General features: G+C 38.0%; 2 protein-coding genes and 1 pseudogene across 2 annotated transcripts; 2 read left to right on the top strand and 1 right to left on the bottom strand.

Annotated features, from left to right (window-relative positions):
* Positions 1-1,436: 1,436 nt before the first annotated feature.
* Positions 1,437-2,270, bottom strand: LOC147544236 (uncharacterized). The gene has a single exon (XM_086635662.1). The coding sequence runs from the start codon at positions 2,268-2,270 to the stop codon at positions 1,437-1,439; it is 834 nt and encodes a 277-aa protein (XP_086491788.1).
* Positions 2,271-4,921: 2,651 nt separating this feature from the next.
* On the top strand, positions 4,922-11,269 carry LOC147544237 (hypothetical protein At1g04090-like). The gene is made up of 6 exons (XM_086636230.1): positions 4,922-5,015; positions 5,194-5,252; positions 8,321-8,735; positions 8,982-9,829; positions 10,445-10,449; positions 11,029-11,269. Exons 1-6 carry the CDS (start codon positions 4,922-4,924, stop codon positions 11,267-11,269), a joined length of 1,662 nt encoding a protein of 553 aa, XP_086492356.1.
* Positions 6,018-7,709, top strand: LOC147544238 (NAP1-related protein 2 pseudogene; annotated as a pseudogene).
* Positions 11,270-24,705: the final 13,436 nt, after the last annotated feature.

The following is a 24,705-nucleotide window of genomic DNA, read 5'->3' on the forward strand; positions in this document are numbered from 1 at the left end:
GAATTTGGAAACAAACGTTATAAATATTGTAAGTAGGTAACCGAAACCCGACTTTTCTAAACTCGTATTACTAAAAATGAAACAAAATAATGGGAGACAGGTATTATTCTGTCACATAATTGAAAACATGTTCCATACATAGGTCTATCATTGGAACTCACTTGTTCAATAAAAGAAAGAAAAATAGGAATCTACTAATGGTGTGTTTGGATGGTGGAATCATGAATCCGCGGATTCATGAGTCCTTGGGATTCATGATTCCACGGATTCATGAATCTAAGTAATATTTTTTGACTTGTTTGGCAACTAAGAATCCTATGATTTATTATTATTTGAGTATTTTTAAACGTCTTTAAAAAATATGATTTTTGAAAAAAATAATGATTTTGAAAAAAAATAATGATTTTGTAGAAGAACATATTTTTTTTTGTTGATTTTAAGGTTGAAATTTAGGTTTATTAATCCAAAATCCTATCAAATCTTAGGGGGTAGGGTGGGATTTTGGTCCAATACAAATTTTGGAATTAGGAATCCTTAGGATTCAAGAGTCCTAGGATTCTTGTTTCTTGGTAGCCAAACAGACCAAGGATTCATGATTCCTACCAAATTCCACTTTTGATAGGAATCCTACTTAGGAATCCTGCAACCAAACACACCATAATTGTTTAGTTTTGGCCAGCGCTTTGGGGAAAGCTAAATAGTTTCCGGGGTATGAAATTTTAAAGGGAATATGCAAAATTTTGAAAAGTTTCCGGGGAAACATATTTTATGGGGAATATTTTTTTTATTCGAATTTGTCAACGGGTTAAAGTGCCCGACACTTACAATAGAATAACTTTAAAATAAAGAATGAAAGACAATTAAATAACTTCAAAAAAACTAACAAGTAGCTAATTATATCGAACTCTAATCACGCCTCGTTTGTCTTCTCTCAATATCTTCTTGAGATCCTCCGACATTTCTGGTGGTAACATTTCTAGTATGTCCGTATTTGGTTTCATCTTCGATAGAAAGTCCGCTGCTTGGTTGGTCTCACGGAATACATGTACAATAGAGCACTCCTCTAACCTTTCCCAAAGTGAAATGATCTCATGGTAGATGCGTAAGACTCTCCAAGGTGGTTTAATTTCTCTGTTCGACAGAATGGTAACCGTGAGTGACGAGTCAGAGGCAATTTTAACTCGCCTAAAGCCAAACTTGATTGCTAATTGCAATCCCAACTTTACTCCTTGCATCTCATGCATTAGCACCAATTTGCTCTCTGTTTTTGCTGCTGCAGCCACAATTGTATCTCCTTGCGAATCTCGTAAAACAACTCCGAATCCCCCTAGTAGCTCATTGAATGCCCCATCGGTGTTTATAAGAATCTGGCCAGTGGGTGGCCCGTGCCATTTACAAGTCGTGGGTGCTTTTATAGGTACCACTATATCTAAATTTCAGCGGTCTAAGATGAGTTGGGACACCGTTGCTGAACTGGGTTTTATCTTCCACGCCGACACCTTGATTTTTACGTCACTAACTACCACCTGGAGAACAGATTGTGATAGCCGTTTACCCCTCTGAAATACTCGAGAATTCCTCTCTGCCCATATGTGATATATGTATGCTACAAAGACCAGTCTCCCTAGTCGGCTGAGTATATAATTGTCTTGAAACGTTGCAATACACCAGCTGATTTCATCATCCCATATACCCGTATGATTTCGATAAATACCGAGCATAGAAAGTAATTCTGACCAGATTGTGAGAGAGCAAACACATTGAAAAAATAGGTGGCTGTCCGTTTCACTAGCTTGCATACATAACGGGCATATGTCATCCACTTCTAATCCCCATTCACGCAATTTTGTTTTTGTTTTTAATCCACGTTTCATTGCGATCCAGGAAATGAATGAGTGTTCAGGAATACCATCTGAGCACCACACTAGGTCTGCCCAGGGGACTCGGTTTTTCTTTTTCCGGATGAAGTTATATGTGTCTTTCACCGTATAATCACCGGAGGTGGAAATCTTCCACACCACTGTGTCTTCCCCTAAGCCTCCAACCTCCACCTCATTCAGCGTATCAAATAACTCACCAAGAACAGGATGAATTCCAGTCGGACGGACCCAGTTACCATTACTTAAGAAATCAGAAACTAGTGCATCTTCCCTTAAATTTGAAGCAAATCTAACATAAATCTCGAAAGGAGGTGTTAACGGACCTGTTGGGTGCCACACATCCCTCCAAAAGTAGGTATGTCGTCCATCGTGTATTAGATATTGAACCATATTTGTCGCCAACTCTCTACTGCCAAGGATCCTTCGCCAACACCAAGAACAATTCGATGGAATCTTCATGGTCCAAAATTCTGACCCCTAATCAAGTTGCGTCTAACCCATTTGACCCATAAGGTGTTCTTCTCGCTAACAAGATCCCAGACATGTCTTAGATTCATGGCTAAAGTCATCGTTTCAATATCGCGAAGCCCTAAGCCACCTTCATTCTTCGGGAGACATATATCATACCAATTAACAGCTGTTCTATTACTTCCCTCCTCAAGCCCTTTCCAGAGAAACCGGCTGAAAATTCGGTTGATTTCTTTATATACTCTTTTTGGTAGTACAAAAACCGATGGCCAGAAAACCACCATGCTTCCCAAAACGGTTTTAATAAGAAGAAGTCTTCCCGCATAAGACAGAAAACGCACCTTCCAAGATTGAACTCTGATTTGAATCTGATTTATAAGTGGAATACAGTCTTTATATGCAAGGCGTGATGCAAGCAGAAGTAACCCTAGATACCTCACCGGGAGGACGCCTAGTTGGAACCCGAGTACTGACTTAACAGCCCCAATCTGGTCTAAGTTCATTCCTGCACAATAAATTGAACTTTTCTGCTCATTAACCGCTAGACCAGTACCTTTGAATAACTTGCTCACTGCTGTTTTTAGTGCTTGAGTTGAGCCAACATCCCCTCTCGTAAAAACCAAGAGGTCATCTGCGAAGCAAAGATGTGTCACAACCGGGTCTCGACACCGAGGATGGAGTTTAAAAGTACCATTCTGTCTTTCCTGATGAAGTAGGACTGAGAAGACCTCCATTACCATAACAAATAGATATGGTGAAAGCGGACAACCCTGTCTTAAACCCTTCTTGTCCTCGAAATAACCATGTGCGCCTCCATTAACCATAACCGAAAATCGAGAGGTAGACACACATTTTGTTATCCATCCAATGAACCGGTCTGGGAGGCCAAACTTCTTGAGAATTTTAAATAGAGCTGACCATCTGACAGTGTCGTAGGCCTTTCGAAGGTCTATTTTGACTGCACACCTATCCAGACCCTGTGCTTTACCATAATCTCGTACTAGTTCGTGTGCCAACATTATGTTATCTTGTATTAGACGCCCGGATAAGAAAGCTGATTGATTTTCGCTGATAAGTGAGGCAGCATACACTTTCAGCCTATTTGCTAATATCTTCGTAATACATTTATATAAACAGCATGAGATTGGCCTGAAATCACTCAGAGAAGATGGATTAGTAACCTTAGGAATCAAGGAAATAAGGGTTGAGTTTACCCTCCTTAGCAAGCGTCCTGAGCGGAAGAAACACTGAACGGCTCGTGTGAAGTCATCTCCCACTATCTCCCAGAGAGAATTGAAAAATAGTGAAGAGAACCCATCTGGTCCTGGTGCCTTATCCGACCCAATGGCAGAGAAAGCTGCTACAATTTCATCACGGGTAACCTGACGTTCAAGTGAAGGTGCTGAATTTGAACTGAGGGTACGTGGAAATTCGAAGCTCATGAGTATTTCATCCTCTTCTTCATGTGGAGAGTCTGTGCCAAGAAGACCTGTGTAATACTCAACAAAACATGTAGGAATAACATCTACATCAGAAATCTCAGTGCCATTCTCTAACACTATTTTTGTGATGCTATTTCGTGATTTTCTCTCTTTAATGGAGCTGTGAAAGAAACGAGTATTTTGATCATCTAAAGTCAACCATTTAACTCTGGATTGTTGCTTTCGCATAGAAATTTCAGCAGACATCTTTGACACATACTCTTGAACTGAACGCGTTTCGTTTCGTCTCAATATCGGGTTCATTGGGTCTGCGAAGAGCTGCTCCTGGTCCTCATGCATTATTTTCCTAGCCGAGTCCACTTGGTTGGCTAGATTTGCAAACCTCAACCCTTTCCACTGTATAATCCTGCCTTTGACCGCCTTTAGTTTAGTAACCAACTGGCATACATACAAACAAACAAACAAAGTTTATTCTAAACTTGTATGTTGAGATGAATTTGCAAACTTGTATGTTCAGAGTAATGCCACCATTTGGTTTGCCATTTTGTCCTAAGACACACGTACTGGCATACATACAAACAAACAAAGTATTTAAAATAATTGGCCTAGCACCTAAAATTCAAACTCGAAGAGGTCCTTTTGGGCTTTGGCAATATGATATTAGGGCAATTTTTCAAGCTATTAATGTACACCGATATTTTTCCCAATAAATGGATAAACTTTAAACTGTCTATCCCCTCTCGACCAACAAACGGTCACCCACCCTTATTTAATTTTGACCATTAAATATTCCCACTCGTAAGAATAAATTGGCCGGCGAGTTGAACCTAGAGGTTGATAAATAATTAAATTCCTCCCATAATTTAGTACGGTCTATAGAACATTGTTTTTAATCGAAAACGTGGTCACTGTTATATACTCCAAAAGACATATACCAACCAACTTAATTGTGATTCTTGCTTTCACTCTCACACGCCAACATTTTTAAATCCATGTCTCATTTCTACCTCCCTCCCACTCTGTCTCTCTCTCTCTATGTATATACATATATATATATATATGTATATATATACATATTTATAGATAGATAGATATCATCTTAAGGGAAATAAGAAAGAAAAGAAATTAGCAATGGGAAATTTTCAATCTGTGGGTGCACGTAAACCGTTGCCTATTGATACAACTTTCAACCTCCCTTCTCCTTTGCCTTCTTGGCCTCCTTCAGGTATAATTCATCACCACTTGATTACTTACTTCTCCTCTATTTACATATTCGCTTTCAAGAGGTTCATTAGCGACGATCTTGTGTATTGGCAACGGTTTTGAATCGATGCTAATACTGTAGTATTTTCTTCTACGTGAACTGGTTTTTAATGGGTTTTGTGTTTGTGAATTTACAACAGATAATGATGGAGGTTTTTCAAGTGGAAGTATAAATTTAGGAGGGTTAGAAGTGATGCAGGCGCATAACGCGTGGGTCCACGTTCACGCGTGCCCACGACCTAGTCGACTACATTAGTGGTCCTAGTTAGTATAGGATTAGGAAGTTACCTTAATTTGTAATTTCTTTTATTTAGGAGTTTCTATGTTTTAGTTTCTTTAATATTTATGAATCCTAAATTGAGTCTATGGAAAGTCTATTATCCTATAAAAGGAGGTCTAGTCTATTTTGTTATACATATTGAAGAGAAAAACCATTGAAGTTAATTAGGTTTTAGTTTATTAATCGTTTTCTTTATCGGATACATCTCCTCTTGAATGTTGGAAAAATTTTCCACGTTTATGTTGGGATCCAATTAGAGATACAATTCAATTTTATATGGATCGGAAGGATGAAAGAAAAATTCATCAAGTTTCTAAACTTCCACTCTTCGAAGGTCAATTCCATATAAATTTCTGGATTCAACGCATGGAAGATTGGTTCAAAAATCAAGAAGTTCATGACAAAGATAAGGTTTTTTTGGTTGAACAACATATGTCCGAAAGAATCTACGAAGATTTCAATGCAATGCAATGGAGACTCATTGACCAAGGTAAACAATTCATAGATAATTGGGTTATATTGAAAAGCATCCTCAGGTATGATTTTCTTCCTCTCGATGAATATTTTTCATATACGGAAACAAAAATTGAATCTGGAAGACAGTTCTCCGAAGTTACTTCAATCACTAAGATTGATAATATTGAAGGAGAGGTTCTTGATAAAAAAAATCATAATTTTTCAATAATGGAGGAAGAAAATTTTGATGAGACGGATAAGGAAGAAGAGATCCAATTGGATAACACAATCTCCGACAATTTATTTGATCCGTATATAATTCCGGGAGAAGAATTAGTTGTTTCGAATCATAAAATTTTTCCGAATCAATTATGTCCCACATCGCCGCTTTCTCTATCAAATCTCTTCCTACAAAATTTTCTTCAAACAATTAAGAAAAAGAGGATCAATTTCCCATTTCTTACAATGAACCTATACTCAATGGTCAAAGATCACATACCAATTGAACAATTTCCATCTAGGTTTCACATATCAATTGAAGAAAACAAACAGTGGGCTCCATGTCTCAACAAAAAAAGAAAAGGTTACAACACAGATAGATGGAAAAAGTATAGTCGCAAAACGAGTCGAGGTTGAAGAAAAAGAACAAACTGACGGAAAAATTGTTTTATCCATTAAACAGTTGTGGGAAATTCAATATGAGCTTGAACAACTAGATGAGAAAGCAAGTGGAGAGGTGTTTGAAGTGGAAAAACAGTATAACGTGATCGGGCAGCTTGTAAGGAGTTGGATCATCAACTTCGTTAATGACTTTTGGTTTAATTTTTTTTGAGCCATCTAGCAGTTGGCGATCTCTTGAACAAAGAAGAACAAAAGGTTTTCCATCACCTAAGTTCTTTAGATGTCGAAGATTTTAAAGATGTGAAATCTGCATATTGTTCCATCAGGTTCTTTACTTTGAAGACAAAAGCCTGACAAAGACACTCTTCTTCTCTGATGAAGAACATACTAAGAAAAGTGGTGCCGAAATCAAGTGGAAGGAGGATGTTGACATAGCTAATGGAGTTAATTTTGAGAAAACAGGAAACAAGCTACCCTTTGTCGAAGAGAGGTTCTTTACATGGTTCAGTGATACTCAATATAACGGATTTGTGACATTGCTTCATGATGAGGTTGCTGACATAATGACAGAGGAGTTATGGCCAATCCTTGACAAAATATTAACAATGAAGCTGATGAAGATTTCAAGGATGATGAAGATATAAGTATTATGAATAGTTTGGTTTCACAATATCAAGCTATAACAACTAATCGTTTTATTCATGGCACCAGAATGACTAAGTCAGGTCTTGGAAATAAACGTGTAACAATTCCAAGCTCTTGTTTTTTTTCATGCAACCATTTGGAAGCCGCCCATCACCTGCTCGATGCACTATTACTTCAAGGGGTTTATCCGACTATAGAAGAGGTAAATAAGACAATGATTCTGGCTACTTTATCTTTTGAAAACCGGGGCTCGACTTTACAATACAAGAGGCCACACATGTGCCTGTTCATTGACGCCTATATCATGTTCGATATTATGCTTCTTAGAAAAATCAAGGGGATAGAAATTTTGGCTACATCGCATATGGCACAACGACAAACTTCAACCAAAACAATTAATTTGGATGAAATATTGGTTTGGAAACTAACTCAATTTCCAAGTATTGATCACGTTAGAGTACATAAACTACATGAAGATGAACTTGGAAAAGTCAATTTTGTGTGGCATATCTACACTACAAGGTTCCATATCGATATCTTAGTTAGCGATGGTTATGCTTATACTTTGGCTATTGATGAAGTATTTTGGAAATTTGTTACAATTACTCTTACTTCACACTTGCTCATAGTATTTCACACTTTCTTGAAGATTAAATGGTTGAGCCTACAGTGGGAAGATGGCGAGATGAACATTATTTATTCACTAAGGTTAATTTTGCGAGAATCATTGGCATATGAGTTTGAGTACGAGGTTGACGATTACTTGCACATTAGTATCCTTCCATTCCAGTGCAAAATTCGTTCGAAGTGGGAATTACGGATCGCCATGACAAAGTTCATCGTATGCGCGTGCATCAACTTGTTTTCTTCATCGAAATCGGTTCGGGACGAACCTTCTGGGGAACGGGGAGCTGATGCAGGCGCATAACGCGTGGGCCCACGTTCACGCGTGCCCACGACCTAGTTGACTACATTAGTGGTCCTAGTTAGTATAGGATTAGGAAGTTACCTTAATTTGGTATTTCTTTTATTTAGGAGTTTCTATGTTTTAGTTTCTTTAATATTTAGGATTCCTAGTTTGAGTCTATCTAGGAAAGTCTATTATCCTATAAAAGGAGGTCCAGTCTATTTTGTTATACATATTGAAGAGAAAAACTATTGAAGTTAATTAAGTTTTAGTTTATTAATCGTTTTCTTTACCGTTCTTCGTTTATTTTCTTGTTCTTATTTTACTTCCGCTGCTTCTACATCAAGAAGTGTATGAGATCTCAACTTTCACCAAGGTTTGGACAGTTCTTGAAGGAGGTCCTGACAATTTGGGCATCACTTTCTTTGAACCGTCGCTAGTACCAGACGGATATTATATGCTTGGTGGTTATGCTCAACCCAATAACCAGCGTCTCTCTGGTTGGGTACTAGTTGCGAAAGATGTTAGTACTGAATCGACGGGAACACTTAAGTTGCCTATTGATTATACACTTATTTGGAGTAGTGAAAAATCCAAGTTCAAGAAAGATGGTAATGGCTATATTTGGTTACCAATTCCTCCTCAAGGTTATAGTGTTGTTGGTCATGTTGTGACTAACTCGCCAGAGAAACCACCTCTTGACAAAATCCGATGTGTTCGTTCTGATCTCACTGACTCATGTGAGCGGATCCAACCTGTCATCTGGAAAAACGGTATGTACTTTCGAGCTAATCACTTGTCTTATGAAATAGTTAAAATTATCTTAACCATCTTCATGCAGATCATTCTCACTAAAAAGGTTAATCGATATTCCACTCTATAAGACTATAACTTACTTTTAGACGACGGGTGAAAACTGTGGTCTATAAGCTTTTCCGTATGTGGTATTTTAGTTGTGTGGTCAAAAGGGTTTATGGTGACCAAAATCATCTAATTTAGAAGGATTATGTTTGAAACAGGTGGGATCAATATTTTTGGTCTGAAACCAACAAATAGAGCAACTCAAGATCTTAGTGTTTCAGTTGGTACATTTCTAGCTGAACCAAATGAAACTTCAACAACAACAACACCTTTATCTCTATCTTGTTTGAAGAACAAAAACCCTAATTTATTATCTTCAATGCCTAACCTCACCCAACTTCAAACACTAACACAAACTTACTCTCCCTTAATCTACCTTCACTCAAAAGAAACATACCTCCCTTCTTCTGTGAGTTGGTTTTTCAACAGTGGAGCTCTATTATACAAACGAGGCGACGAATCTAACCACGTTCCGATTGAGCCAACTGGTTCAAACCTTCCTCAAGGTGGTTCAGACGACGGGTCGTATTGGCTAGACCTTCCTATCGATGAAAAATCGAAAGAAAGGGTTAAGAAAGGTGACTTAGAAAGCTCAGAGAGTTATGTACATGTAAAACCAATGTTAGGTGGAACCTTTACTGATATAGCAATATGGGTCTTTCATCCTTTTAATGGGCCAGCAAGGGCAAAGCTAGAACTCATTGATATTCCTTTAGGGAAAATTGGTGAACATATTGGTGATTGGGAGCATATAACTTTAAGAATAAGTAATTTCTCTGGTAAACTATGGAATGTTTATTTTCCGGAACATAGTAACGGGGCGTGGGTAAACGCTTCAAATCTTGAATTTCAAAGCGGAAATAAAGTTGTTTCTTATGCTTCTTTAAATGGACATGCATTTTACCCCAAACCCGGAGTTGTTTTACAAGGAAACAAGAACATAGGTATTGGTATAAGGAACGATACGGAGAAAAGTAAGATTTTTATAGATACAGGGACGAAATATGTACTTATATCGGCCGCAGAGCCGGTCCTGGCCCAAAGCGAGCAAAGCCTCGCTTTTGGGCCACCAACTTTGAGGGCCTCCCAGCTATTAGTTTATGCAAGAAAAAAATTCTGACCCAACCCGTTAAAGATAAGTCATAAAGGCACTCGTTTCATTAAGAGGGCCCCTTGCAAAGTAGATAATAAGCTAAACAAACAAATCTTGGGCCCACCTCCACCTATCCCTAACCTAAGATGTTCTTTCTTTCTCCACTTTACAGCAACACACAAGTAGGCCACTTTTTATTTCTCTTCATTTTTACATAATGAACTTTTCTTCATCTCACTAGGTATTACCCATTCACAAACTTGCTTGGATCAGTCTATGGCCATGTAAATGGGTGCTTTCACTACTAATTTAATCTCTGTGTTGTGGAACATTATTTCTTGGCTTTGAGAGGGATCCAGAGAGAGATTGAGACTGGCGGAGCAAGAAATCGAGATCATATGGCAAATGGAAAAAGAAGTTGACAAAAATTTCTCACATCTCAACCTTTGTCTCAACTGACATGAACAAGGATCTCTAAAATAATTTCCTCCGTGACATCAAAGAATTTCTAATAAAGTTTCATTGAAGTTGATGTTGTTTTTAGCAAAAACTATACAAAATCCAAAGGGGCCCTCAAAATTTTAGAACTTAATGTCCCGTTAGAGATTCTCTAATGGTTGCACAGGTCAGAAACTATCCATGAATGTGCTCTAACAACCATTTCCAATAAAGGAGAAATTGAGTGAGAAACAAAGACACACTTGGTAAGACAAAGACATAGATTGAGCAAGAGAGAAATTTGTAGGGAGAATAAATGTGTGTGAGAGAGGGAGAGAAAAAGGAACGTATAGAGTTACGAGAGAGATAAAAAGACGGAGGTGAGAGAAAGAAAGAAGATATAGAGAGAGGACAAGAGAAAAACTTTATGACGACAAAGATATTCCTGCAAAATTAGGGAGGAAGATAGTGAGCGTAAAACACTTGACTTGTTGACGGAAAGTGTGTATAATTTCGCTAGAATTTATAGGGCAAACCATATTCATCGTGGTCAAAGGATCATAGGTGGCTCTTTTAGTGGAAATGGGGGGCACCTATAGACTTTCTTTTTTGCATATAATATAGGGGCCACATTTCCGTAATTCGCTTCAGGCCACTAGAAAGTCAGGGCCGAGCTCGGCCGATTATTTGGGTAGTACTATTGTTGAGCCTTCATGGTTGAACTATACTAGGAAATGGGGTCCTAAAATTCACTATCATCTTGATGGTGAATTACAAATGATTGAGAAATTGTTTCCAGGAAAACTTAAGGATACTTTCAAGAATGTCGTAAGAGCCTTTCCAAGAGAATTACGCGAGGAAGAAGGCCCATCGGGTCCTAAGATGAAAAAGAAAAGGAAGGGAGATGAAATTTGAGGGTTTGTGTGGGAAATGTGAAATTCAAACCATGAATTTAGAATTCATTTATATATAAATAAGTTTTTTTTTTTGATGAAATATATATATAAATAAGTTGTTAGTTCATGTATTTTACTTGAATGTATATTGATTGGTGAATTAGTATATATATGATTGATATGATCATAAATGGGAGCTAAAGGTTGCTAGTAATTTTTATGCATTATTGTAACATAAGAATATACTATTATAATTTATTAAATTATCATTGAATAAAGTGACGAATATATCTCACTTATTTGAGTATGATTTTGATATATATAGAGATCTAGTCAGGGATTATTACTCTATTATATTTGCTCAACTAATGTTCTTTTTTGCCCTTTTAACTGTTTTTCCTTTTTATCCGTCTAGTGCAGAGAAAATCCATATGAAGTTTTATTTATTTTTTGTTTATGGATGTGATGTTTCTAGATTACATCAAGGATTTCGCGTCTATTCATTTCTAAACATGATTTTGTTTTTGGATTGTCAGACTCCCAGTCTTAGGTGCTGTTTGTTTTTTTTATGTGTGTCTGAATCTGAATTAGCTGAATCTGAATTAGCTGAACTGAAATGGCTGAATCTGAAATATTTGAATTAAGATGTTTGTTTTCTAAATCTGAATAATAAAATCTGAAATAAACTTTTGACATTTATACCCCCTCTTTTGATATTTTAGACAAAAAGAATACCTAATCTATGAAAACCCTAAACTATGTCTCTCTTGAATAAAATAGAAACCCTAAACTATTTCTCTCTTCAAACCCTAAACTCCTTCTCTCTCCACCACCACCTACAGCACAACCGCCATCTCTCTCCCGATCTCTCTCCCGATCTCTCTCTATCAGTCTCTCCAGCGAGGGTCTCTCTCTTTAACAGTAATTGAATATCCGGTTGATTGAACCCTTTCTCTCTAACAGCTATCGGAGATCCGCCAGATCGAACCCTCTCTCTCAATCCATCTCTCTAAAAGTAAGTGAAAATATGGCGAGATCTCTCTCTTTGTCTAACACTCTCTCTCTCTATAACCGAAGATTGGGCGAGATTACTCCTTCTCAGTCCCTCTCTCTCTCTCTCTAACCAAAGATCGGGCGACATCTCTCTGTCTCTCTCTTTTTCTAATCGAAGATCCGCGATTTTGTGGTGGTTATGGTGGCGATTTCCTGATTTTGTAATGGTGATTGTGGCGGTGTTGTTTAGCGGCGGTGGTTTTGTGGTGTTGGTGGTGGTATTGATTTTGTGGTGGTGGTGGCGGTCAGTTGGTTGTGGTGTTGGTCAGGTGGTGGAAAAACTTTAAAAGTGAATTTTTTTCGTGGGGGTATGAATGTCATTTAGCACAATTCAGATATTGTGTCATTGTTTCAGACTTCTTTTGAAGTCTGAAAATTGTGGACCAATTTTCAGCCAATTCAGACATACACGTAATTCAACCACTATTTCAGATTTTCGAAAATCAAGAAAACCAAACGTCTGACATCTGAATTTACCACAATTCAGATTTCAGATCTGAAATATTTAAAAAACAAACAGCACCTTACTCAGTGCAATATAGCCACAATTTATGCATTCAAACTTTGAATCTTTGATATTATAAAAATAACACTTGTCCATACATATTAACAGAATGGTATATCAACTCTCTTCAGCGAAATTAGATGTTTCAACCTAGTAGAGGAATTGAACTTATATAACTTTGAATTGGAAGTTGATTTAAGGGTTTTAGGGTCTCTCCTATCGGACGGTGATCTGGATCCTCCTTGGCGAATCAGACGGGAAATAACGGACTTACGTGGCAGGCTAAGGAGGAAACACGTGATTCTTACCCATTTTAACTGACATTTGAATCAAGCCCCTCATTTGGTAGCATATGTAGCTTTGGTACCTTGAAGTTTACCATTTGCACCCTAGATTCACTAACTCTTATTAATTCTCTATGTTCTTGACATGTAATATGTAAAACTCTTAGGTGCTGTTTGTTTTTTTTTAAATGTCTGAATCTGAATTAGCTGAATCTGAATTAGCTGAACTGAATTTGGCTGAATCTGAATTGACTTAATATTTCACAAGTTAGGTGCTGTTTGTTTTTTTTATTTTTCAGATCTGAAATCTGAATTGGGTCCCAATTCAGATTTCAGATGTTTGTTTTATTTATTGGTGAAATCTGAAAATGCTGGCTGAATTCTTCAACATCTGAATAGACTGAAAACTTGTCCACTTTTTTCAGACTTCAAAACAAGTCTGAAATTGAAAGGAAGTGTCTGAAATGTCTAAAATGACATTTATGCCCCTGTTGAATTTTTAAAAATGTCTCCAATACCACTGCCCATCATCCACCACCGGCAATCCCCCACCGCCATCATTATCGGCGAACCACCACCGACGATTTTCGTCACGACCAATACCGGTGGTCCATCACCACCACAAATGACAAATAAAAGAATCTTTACAACTTGCTAAAAAAAAATCAACTTTGATTCATAAACTAAACCCTAGATTTACTGGAGAAAGATCTAGAAATAAATTATTAAAGAAGAATGAAACCCTAAAAGGAAAATTTACAGAAGAAACTTCCCCAGATCATGCTAGGGTTTAAACAAAACTAAACCCTAAACATCTTCAAGTAGATCTGATTGTTTGAATCATCTTGGAGAAGTAAGCGCTGGAGAGAGTACGAGGGGAACTAAAAGATGGAGAATACGAAGAATATTTTCAGTGATACCAGCAATCTATGATGTTTATCATCCCAAAATTCTCTCATTCTCCATTAAACCCTAAATCCATCTCTCCGTCTCTCACCCATTTTTTCTCTCTGGAAGTTATTGTGACCAGAGAAGAATGCAAGTATGGTGGAGTTAGGGTTTGAGAACTTTGTCTTTAAGACCATTTCCGAGGCGCCCTTAAAATAATTTGGAATGATCATCCCATGGTGTTAGGGTTTCATGTTTTTTATGAACATTCTAGGTGCCTTAAAATAAACACTTATATGGAAGGGTATAAATGTAAAAGATTAATTTTCAGACATAATAATTCAGATTGAAAAACAAACATGCTAACTTGTAAAACTATTCAGCAAATTCAGATTCAGCAAATTCAGATTTAGCAATTTCAGATTCAACAAATTCAGATTCAGACCAAAAAAAAAAAACAAACAGCACCTTAGTATGTTTTGTTTTCCGTATCTGAATCCTTATGTCTGAACTTGTAATTTGGCATTAATACCCTTATCTTATATCTTAAACAAACAGAACCTAAGCTCAAAAATCCTATTTCTCTATCCCTCTTTCTCAAAATAAAACCCCAATTCCTTTCTCCAAATAACCCTAATTCCTGATGAGTACGTAAGGTACTCCATTTTTGGGCTTTATTTTATAGTCTTTACGTATTAATTTTGGTGGAACAATTAAGTTACATGGTTTTGTAGGAAACTCTCAAAAAGATATAGAAGTAACTAATACAAGAAGTTCCTAAGGATATTGAGATAGATGTATGGATTGGTAACTATAAAGAGTGAAGTTGGTGAAGAAAATGGTTTGTTTAGGGTGCGCTCTGTAGTTTGGCATTTTCCAGGGGGTAATTCTGGATATTAGGGACTGAACAGGAAATAGCATCCCTCCCCCACGTGAATTGAAATCTGGTAGATTTAAATTACAAATCTGCCATTCTCAAATTACAAAACCGCCATTTCCAATTTCCAAACTGCCATGCATTACCAAACCAACTTTCCAAATTTTCAAACCGCCGTGCTTCCAAATTTTCAAACCGACATTCTCAATTACCAAAACAGCATTCCAATTTCCAAACCGCCACTAACATTGTACTTTCCAAACCGCCTTCACCAATCTATAAAAGGGACCCAAGCACATACAATTGAAAGACACACCCCCACACACTAGTGAAAGAGCAAGTTTAGAGGAGCAACATTAGAGATAAATTAGCTTCTTTGGGTGCAAGAATTTGGGAGATTCAAGGGCTATATCGAAGACAAGTTTTGGAGAAAGACGAGAGGAACGGGCTTCATCAACATTAATCCGGTTTTATCTTTTCCTTTCTTCTCTTTTCTTTTACTTGTTTATCATTAATTGAACCATGTATTTAATATTCATGGGTTTCTAACTCTCCCACTAGGATAAAGGATGAAACCCTAACATGAATATTTGAATTTTAATATCGTATTTATTTTATTATCTTTTCTCATGTGCTTTAATGTTTTGAATTAGCCGTACTTCGGTTAGCCTAAGAAACTAACAACTTGGTTCCTAATTGCATGATATTTTAAGTGAAGTGGGTTATGGGTTTAGTTAATTACAAAAGGTTCTTTCTTGTTTTATCTTCCGAAAATTGAAGATTGAGTTCTAACAATTTTTGAGTTATAAAAGAGAGAAAATAATTTGAATTAGATATTAGATTTGAATATGATTGTTAGTGGTGAATTCCAATATCCTAGATTACCAACTCATAGTTTTTCATCACAAATTTATTTTGTTTTCTAAATTTCAATTCTTAGTTTCTAAAATTATCCTCGAAATCAATTATCTACTTTCCTAGTTTATTAAATAATCTTAGGTTTAGATTTAATTCCAAACAAATCTTCGTGGGATCGACCTCGTAATTCTTGCCAGATTAACATACGGTTCGTACACTTGCGAGTTTTAATTTGATCTAATTAGCCTAGTATTTAGGTTCACTTGATCTAATTAGTCTAGTAATTATCTACTAGGCTAATTAGATCAAATTAAAACTCGCAAGTGTACGAACCGTATGTTAATATGGCAAGAATTACGAGGTCGATCCACGAAGATTTGTTTGGAATTAAATCTAAACCTAAGATTAATTAATAAACTAGGAAAGTAGATAATTGATTTTGAGGATAATTTTAGAAACTAAGAATTGAAATTTAGAAAACAAAATAAATTTGTGATGAAAAACTATGAGTTGGTAATCTAGGATATTGGAATTCACCACTAACAATCATATTCAAATCTAATATCTAATTCAAATTATTTTCTCTCTTTTATAACTCAAAAATTGTTAGAACTCAATCTTCAATTTTCGGAAGATAAAACAAGAAAGAACCTTTTGTAATTAACTAAACCCATAACCCACTTCACTTAAAATATCATGCAATTAGGAACCAAGTTGTTAGTTTCTTAGGCTAACCGAAGTACGGCTAATTCAAAACATTAAAGCACATGAGAAAAGATAATAAAATAAATACGATATTAAAATTCAAATATTCATGTTAGAGTTTCATCCTTTATCCTAGTGGGAGAGTTAGAAACCCATGAATATTAAATACATGGTTCAATTAATGATAAACAAGTAAAAGAAAAGAGAAGAAAGGAAAAGATAAAACCGGATTAATGTTGATGAAGCCCGTTCCTCTCGTCTTTCTCCAAAACTTGTCTTCGATATAGTCCTTGAATCTCCCAAATTCTTGCACCCAAAGAAGCTCATTTATCTCTAATGTTGCTCCTCTAAACTTGCTCTTTCACTAGTGTGTGGGGGTGTGTCTTTCAATTGTATGTGCTTGGGTCCCTTTTATAGATTGGTGAAGGCGGTTTGGAAAGTACAATGTTAGTGGCGGTTTGGAAATTGGAATGCTGTTTTGGTAATTGAGAATGTCGGTTTGAAAATTTGGAAGCACGGCGGTTTGAAAATTTGGAAAGTTGGTTTGGTAATGCATGGCAGTTTGGAAATTGGAAATGGCGGTTTTGTAACTTGAGAATGGCTTTCAACAAAAAAAAAAAAAAAAAACTTGAGAATGGCAGATTTGTAATTTAAATCTACCAGATTTCATTTCACGTGGGGGAGGGATGCTATTTCCTGTTCAGTCCCTAATATCCAGAATTACCCCCTGGAAAATGCCAAACTGCAGGGCGCACCCTAAACAAACCATTTTCTTCACCAACTTCACTCTTTATAGTTACCAATCCATACATTTATCTCAATATCCTTAGGAACTTCTTGTATTAGTTACTTCTATATCTTTTTGAGAGTTTCCTACAAAACCATGTAACTTAATTGTTCCACCAAAATTAATACGTAAAGACTATAAAATAAAGCCCAAAAATGGAGTACTTTACGTACTCATCAATTCCTGCCTCCTAAGGAAACCCTAATTCCTGCCTCATCTCTCACTCGTTCTAACCTTAATTCCTGCCTCCTCTCTCACTCAATCATTCTCCTTCTCTCTCACTCAATCGTTTTCAAGACAAAGAGCTAAACAATAACTTCAACAGCCAGCCAAATATGAAGATAACATATCTCGAACTAAAGAAAAAAAACCATCCATAACCAAAGATTGCTGCTAGTTGAAGACTTTGATGAGCCATCTTCAACCACACAAACAAAATCCCTTACATCTTACTCGAGCCTACTTCTCCGATTGATGGTCTATTATGTGATTGTGGTGGTTGTCTGGGAGGTAGTGGTTCGGTTGGTGGTGGTGTACTCTGAGGTGGTTCGGTTGGTGGTGGTGTCTCTGAGGTGGTTTGGTTGGTGGTGGTGATGTACTGTGGTTTGTGGTGGTAGTGGTGATGTACTGTGGTTTGTGGTGGTGGTGGTGATGTACTGTGATGGTGGCGGTGGTGGTGATGAGCTTTGTTCGGTGGTGGTGGTTGGTTTGCCGATGGTGGTGGTGTCGTCTTTGGGTGGTGGCTTTGGTGGGTTGAGAAAAAAAAAATTCTAAAATGAAGGGGCAGAAATGTCATTTGACATATTTCAGAAATTATTCCACTTTTTCAGACTTGTTTTGAAGTCTGAAACATTTGAGGGTTTTTTCAGCCAATTCAGACCTTGGTCAAATTCAGACAAATTTCCAGATTTTCTTAAATCCAAAAACAAACATCTGAAATCTGAATTGAGTTCCAATTCAGATTTCAAATCTGAAAAAATAAAAAAACAAACAACACCTTAGTTTATGATTTATAAATCATTTTTTTTTTGTTGAAAGATAAATCATTTGTTCAGGAAAAAAAAACTTTGTATAAAGTTGTATTGTTTCTTTTTCTTTCTAACCAAATCCGAGAAAATTGAGTTGAAAATTAAATTAACGTGAGTAAAATCTCAAAATATTTACTTTTATCCATTTGATTCACTTGAATACTTTTTTTTTAAGATTCACTTGGATTACAATTTAATTTTTAACAATAATGAAAAAAAAATACCACCTACAATTTTACGAGAAAGAAGCGTTTCTCACTTTGCAACAGAAAAAGGTCTTTCTTAAGGTTGTAAACGGTAGATTATCGGATCGGGTATAGGCATATCCGTATCCGATATCTGAAAATTATCTGACGGTTATCATACATCAATATCCTAATCCGACTCCGATAATATTAACGAATATCTGATATACGAAATAAAAACAAAAATTTATATTTAAGTGCAAGTTCTTAACCATTAGATTTAAATAATAAATCTCAATCATCCATTTCATATATTATTATTAATAAAATTTATATTATTATTTTTTATATTACTTGTCGGAACAGATATTTATCGGACCGAATATTAGTGTATCCATATGGACCGTATCCGATAAGCAGATATCGATAAAGAACACTAAAATCTATATTTGATATCCAAAATTCCAGTTTTTTTTTTCAAAACTCCAACACGGATGGAGATCGGATTTCAAATATTGGGATATCCATTGCCAACTCACACTAGACCACACATGAGACACATAATACCCGAAGTAGTAGAGGGAGTGTCCTGAGCTAGCAGCCTAGCACACACGCCGGGGAAAACAGACTTATCGGATACGCTATACGTTATACACACGGCGCACGATAGACCGAAGCATGCCTACTTTTTAAAGTACGGACCCTTCTTTATTTGGCGGGAAAAACCCAGATTGGGCAACCAACGCAGCTCATGCACTACTAGTAGCTGAAAGCCAGAAACAACCCTCATTTCTAGAGAGATAGAGAGGGAATGCATTTATTTCTAGAGAGAGAAAGAATTTTGGAGAGAGAGAGAGATTTAAGGGTAAGTATGAACGACGACGGCGCCGAAATGGATGATAAGGGTGGTGTTATTCCCGTTGATGAATTGCGCGTTCTAGCTGTGACGAGAATGGTCACCGGTGCAAGAACCGGATACTTAACAGAAAGAGTCTTAGCCTCTGTAAATATCACTATATTATAACGCTTTGTGTCAAATCTCAGGTTTCTTCTGAGATTTACAACACGAAAACTTCCGGTGGAAGTCAGATGAAAGAACAGGGGAAGTCCGAAAGCAAGAGCGGGAATGATGATGAAGATGATAGTGATGAAGATGTTAATGGCGAAGGTGATGATTATGATTATGAGTTTGATGATGATGATTATTATTTTGACTATGATTGACGATGATTGTGATGACGATGAGTGGAAAGTAGAAGAAGAAGATGATGATGAAGAAGAAGAAAAAGATGATGATGAAAAAGAAGAAAAGGATGACGAAGAAGAAGAAGAATACGTAGAAGTGAAGGAGAAATTTAGGATTTCTGATGAAATGTTTGGGGCAAAATGTACTAGCCAAAAAAAGGAGACAGAAAAGGTGAAGGCTAAGAGAAAGAGTGAGGGTGATGAAGAAGAAGAGGAATCTAGGTTTGGTGTTTGGAAATCGTTGAAGTGTCATCAATGCCAGAAGAGCGATAGAGTGAACGTTGTTCAGTGCGAGAAATGTAAAAGGAAAAATTACTGTTTGCAGTGCATAAGGCGTTGGTAAATCTCTTCCAACTTCGATTTGCTTTTTCCCCTTTTAGTGGTGGCCAACGGGTTGTGGTGGCACGGAAATGGACCGGCACAACCCGTTTATAAGGCAACACGACATGGCACGGAACGTCGCGTGCCGTGTCGTGTCGACCCGTCACGGGTCAAGCAGGCCGTGGCGGGTCTGGGAAAATCCCAGACCCGTCAACCACGACACGTTAGGAACGGAAACACGATACGCCACGGCCCGTGGCGTTCCTAACCCGCCACGGCACGCTAACCCGTTAGAAACGGGTACTTAATTTACAAAACATTAATGTTATTTTGTTGAAAGTAGTTGTTAATTGATAAAATTAATAGTTAATAAAATTATTAAGTGATAAAGTAAACATAGATTCTACAGTTTAAACAAAGATCACAACTTTTGACTTAAAAATTATTTAGTGCTTTCTTTTGTTATGTTTGGCAACAACTGTCTCATTAGCCACGACCCGGCACAGAAACGGCTGGGACCGCCACGGAAACGGCACGACAACGGCTGGGTCGTTGTCATTGGGCGTTTCTGTGTCAAGACCTTGTAGTCTAGGCACGACACGACACGGCACGGCTCAAAGCCGTGCCTGGCGTGGCTGTGGCGTGTCTAACACGCCACGACTGTCAAACGGGTCGTGCTGCCACGGCACGGCCCGTTGGCCACCACTATCCCCTTTACTGTCTCACGCTATTTTTACCTTCTGTTCTTCCTAACTTCATTACAACCTAATAACTATAAGGAGTTGGAAAGTTTATACTACTAAGATAGTGTTTTGTTTATTAGTCACATATGAAATCTGATTCTAGGTATCTATTGAGTTGAGTCAGATTTTGAAATGTTGGGTATTGTGTTCACTAGTGATGTTTGAATAGTCTGAATGACTGATTTTGGAATCATTTGAGTCAGACGATTCAGATCCAGACGATTAGAAGAAAAACAAGCACCACTTTAGCTTTATTTGTATTTGAGCATACTTGCTTGGGTGTTGTTAGACCTTCGCTTTGATGAAACCTGAAATTTGCTACTCTATGAATCTGTGATTATTTTTACAAGTGGCTTGAATATGAGTCAATATAGAACCCGAAAGCAGCCCGAGAAACTGTTTAACAGGCAACGGTTTTCCCTAGTCTTATAAAGAGTCGTGGAGGCCTAGAGCTATGGTCAGCTACAAGTACTGAAATCCTTGGGATATCTTTGTGAGTTTGTAGCAAAAATCATCGCGCCATTATTGGCCGTGGAGTAGGGTCATCAACCGAATTACGTGAATCTATAGTGTGTTGTGTGATTGTTTGCTTCCATAATTGCTTTTCCTGGTTTTGTTTGTTCTTAGTCATAACAATACTTGCCTTTGACCATAACAAATTATTACAGCTTTCATATGAACAGACTGTAGTTTTGATGACTTCCATTGTTCGACCCACGATGTAGTATGATTCCTCTGTTGAATAGTAAACTGTTGAATAATTGAACACTACTAAACAATAAACTATTGAGCACAAAACTTATTGTGTCTTCACTTGACGAAGAACACATAAATCAATCTATATTTATAGATATACAATAGACCCTAATTAGGGTTGTTACTTGATTTACAAGATACAATTTAAACAATACTAAGAAACCATATATTATGAGATATAGAGAATTATCTTAGAAATCCACAAGATTATGGAATCACTAAACTATGGAAAGAGGATATGAGATTTTCTCTTATCCTAATAAATCAGTATATCCAATATCCCCCCTCAAGTGGGCGGGAGTTGAACCACCGTCAATTTGTCTCGAAGAAAACAGAATCGATCTTTGGGTAGCGGTTTGGTAAAGATATCAGCAACTTGATCCTTCGAGGAGACAAACCGAACATCCAATTGACCATTCGTTACTCGTTCCCGAACAAAATGGTAATCGATCTCAATGTGTTTTGTACGACCATGAAATACTGGATTCATTGTGAGATATGTGGCTCCCAAATTATCACACCATAAAAGTGGGGTTGGAGACAAGGTGACCTTAAGTTCTTTAAGAAGCGATTCTACCCACATTAGTTCAGCTGCAGCAATAGCAAGACCTCTATATTCTGCCTCAGTGCTGGACTTAGAAACAGTCTTTTGTTTGCGAGCACTTCAAGAAATAAGGTTATTTCCTAAGTAGACGCAATAACCGCTAGTAGACCGAAGATCGACAGGGTCTCCTGCCCAGTCCGCATCAGTATAAGTCTGGACTGAAAAATACAATGACGGTGCAGGTTGAAGAAGGATACCGTAGGTCGAGGTGCGATGTAGATAACGCAAAATGCGTTTGACAAGACCCATATGAGTTTCAGTAGGATTTTGCATGTGTTGGAAGACTTTATTCACAGAGAAGGCAATCTCCGGTCTAGTGAACATCAAATATTGAAGACCCCCTACAAGACTGCGATATAACGTCGAATCAGTAAGTATCGAACTAGCAATAAGGTCACTTGGAAGGGGAGTCGCCATAGGTGTTGTATCTGGTTTCGCACCGAGCATGTTGGCCCGAGTTAACAAGTCCTCAATATATCGTCGTTGAGTTAGAAAAAACCACATGAGACTTTAACTGCCTCTATGCTTAAAAAATATGATAGTTCCCAAGATCCTTGATGGAAAATTCAGACTGCAATAAGGATATTAAAGAAGAAATGCATGATTCAGATGATGCCGTCACAATAATATCGTCGACATAGACCAAGAGATATATAATGCCATCAGAAGACCGACGGATAAACAGAGAGGAATCCGACTTAGATGATGTAAAGCCAACACGATGAAGGTATGCGCTAAGACGGTGATACCAAGCACGAGGGGCCTGTTTAAGGCCATATAATGAACGATGAAGTTTGCACAGATAATCAGGAAAACGATGATCTACATGAAGGATTATCCGTTCGGTCTGAAGGAGATGTCCTTCCGAAGGAGTGTCCTTCGACCAAGGTGGCAATGCGATCAATTTGTCAGTTAGGATAATGATGACCACACGTAAAGATCATCCAGTCCGGTCCAATTAGGGGTCGTAAGCAAAGCCAACTACGATCGTCGGATCAAGGAGTTGATTCGCGGCTAACATAGACCGGATCCTACAACGGGTTACACATAAGAGTGGTAGCTTGATCGGAGAGAATTGACTAGACGGGAACTGGCTAAAGTTGGATGGGATTCAACTGGAAAGGCCGAAAGGGTCCGAATGGAGATTCGGGACAAGATAGAAGGAAGGCTCTTTGGGCCGGCCATGAGATGGCCGACCAGAGTAAGTGGGCCGGCCACAAAAGGCCCATGGTGGGCTGCCCTGGCTGGCCACACTTAAGGGGATTATCAAAATACCCCAAAAGGGTATTTTGGTAATTATCTTTTCTGTGACCCAGAAATAGAAAACCTAATCTGAATGAGATTCTAATTAGGGTTTGTCTATATATTGGGTCAGTTGAGAACAGAAAAGGTGTGGATTTTTCTCTAAAGAAAAATATACAGCTCTCTCTCTCTCTCTGAATATACAGCTATTGGAGAGAGAGGAATATAGAGAAAAAGCTCCCGTTCTATCAATCTAGTCAAGAAGAATAGTTCTGCTCAGCCTTCTAGTAAGTCCTAGCAGTCTGAAAGGAAGGGAGATCAAGTCTATTCACTCGGTGTCTCAAGTAGAGGAGCTACAATTGGAGCTCTCGATCTTTGCATGCGATTGGAATGGTTCGAGGGAAAAACGCGTGAAGGTATTTATCCTTCTCTAGTTCATTGATTAGTTTATGCATAACGATCCTGGGCAATCTAGTGTTAAACATGAGATGTTTGAGATTCCGCTTACAACACTAGTTTGTGTATAGGATACACAAAACCTTACAGTGGCATCACGAGCCGGTTGCATGAAACTATCTCTGACTAGTCGAATTAGATTCGAGCTTGTTTGATTAGATGATTTTATGTTTAAATAGGGATTTAGACATGAAATTGATTAGTTTAAATTGGATTTAGACTTAATCGGATAGAAAATTGAAAGAGTTTCAATGGGAGGACTTTAAAATTTGATGTTTTTGAAAAGAGTTTTCAAAAGAAAATTTTAAAGATGATGGTTTTTGAAAAGAGTTTTCAAATTGCTGAGTTTTGGATGAAGATTCATCAAAACAGCAGCAAAAAGTTGGAAAATTTAGAAAATTGGAAGAAAAGATGGTGCTGTCCAGGAGCCGGACTGACCAGGACGCGTCCCAGGACGCGTCTGGCCAGTCACAGACGCGTCTGGCCAGTCGCGGACGCTCAGGACGCGTCCCTGTCCTTCCCGGACTGGGAATCCGAGAGCGTCTCGGATAAGGACGCGTCCGAGCTTTTCTCGGACAGAAAGATGCGTCCGAGAGCGTCTCGGACTGGGATCCCGAAGGATCAGCGTCTGGCACCTGAGGCCGCGTCTTCAGGACGCGACCACAGAGAAGTCCGGACGCGTCTCGGATTGAGAATCCGGACGCGACCGGGACTGTTCCTTCCAGAACGCGTCTGGGACGCGTCTGATGAGACCAGAAGCTATCTCGGACTGGGAGTCCGAGAAGCATATGCTTGGACAGAGCGTCTAGGACGCGTCTGTTGGGCTGGGAAGCGTCTGGCCTAGGGCCAGGACGCGTCCACCCGAGGGACTTGGCACGGTCTGGAACGTGCCAATCCGGGTCCGACCTTGGTTCGGAC

Source organism: Eschscholzia californica, unplaced genomic scaffold (assembly GCF_041429995.1).
Source record: "Eschscholzia californica isolate CP2 unplaced genomic scaffold, dmEscCali1.0.p SCAF_4, whole genome shotgun sequence".
Classification (NCBI taxonomy): Eukaryota; Viridiplantae; Streptophyta; class Magnoliopsida; order Ranunculales; family Papaveraceae; genus Eschscholzia; species Eschscholzia californica.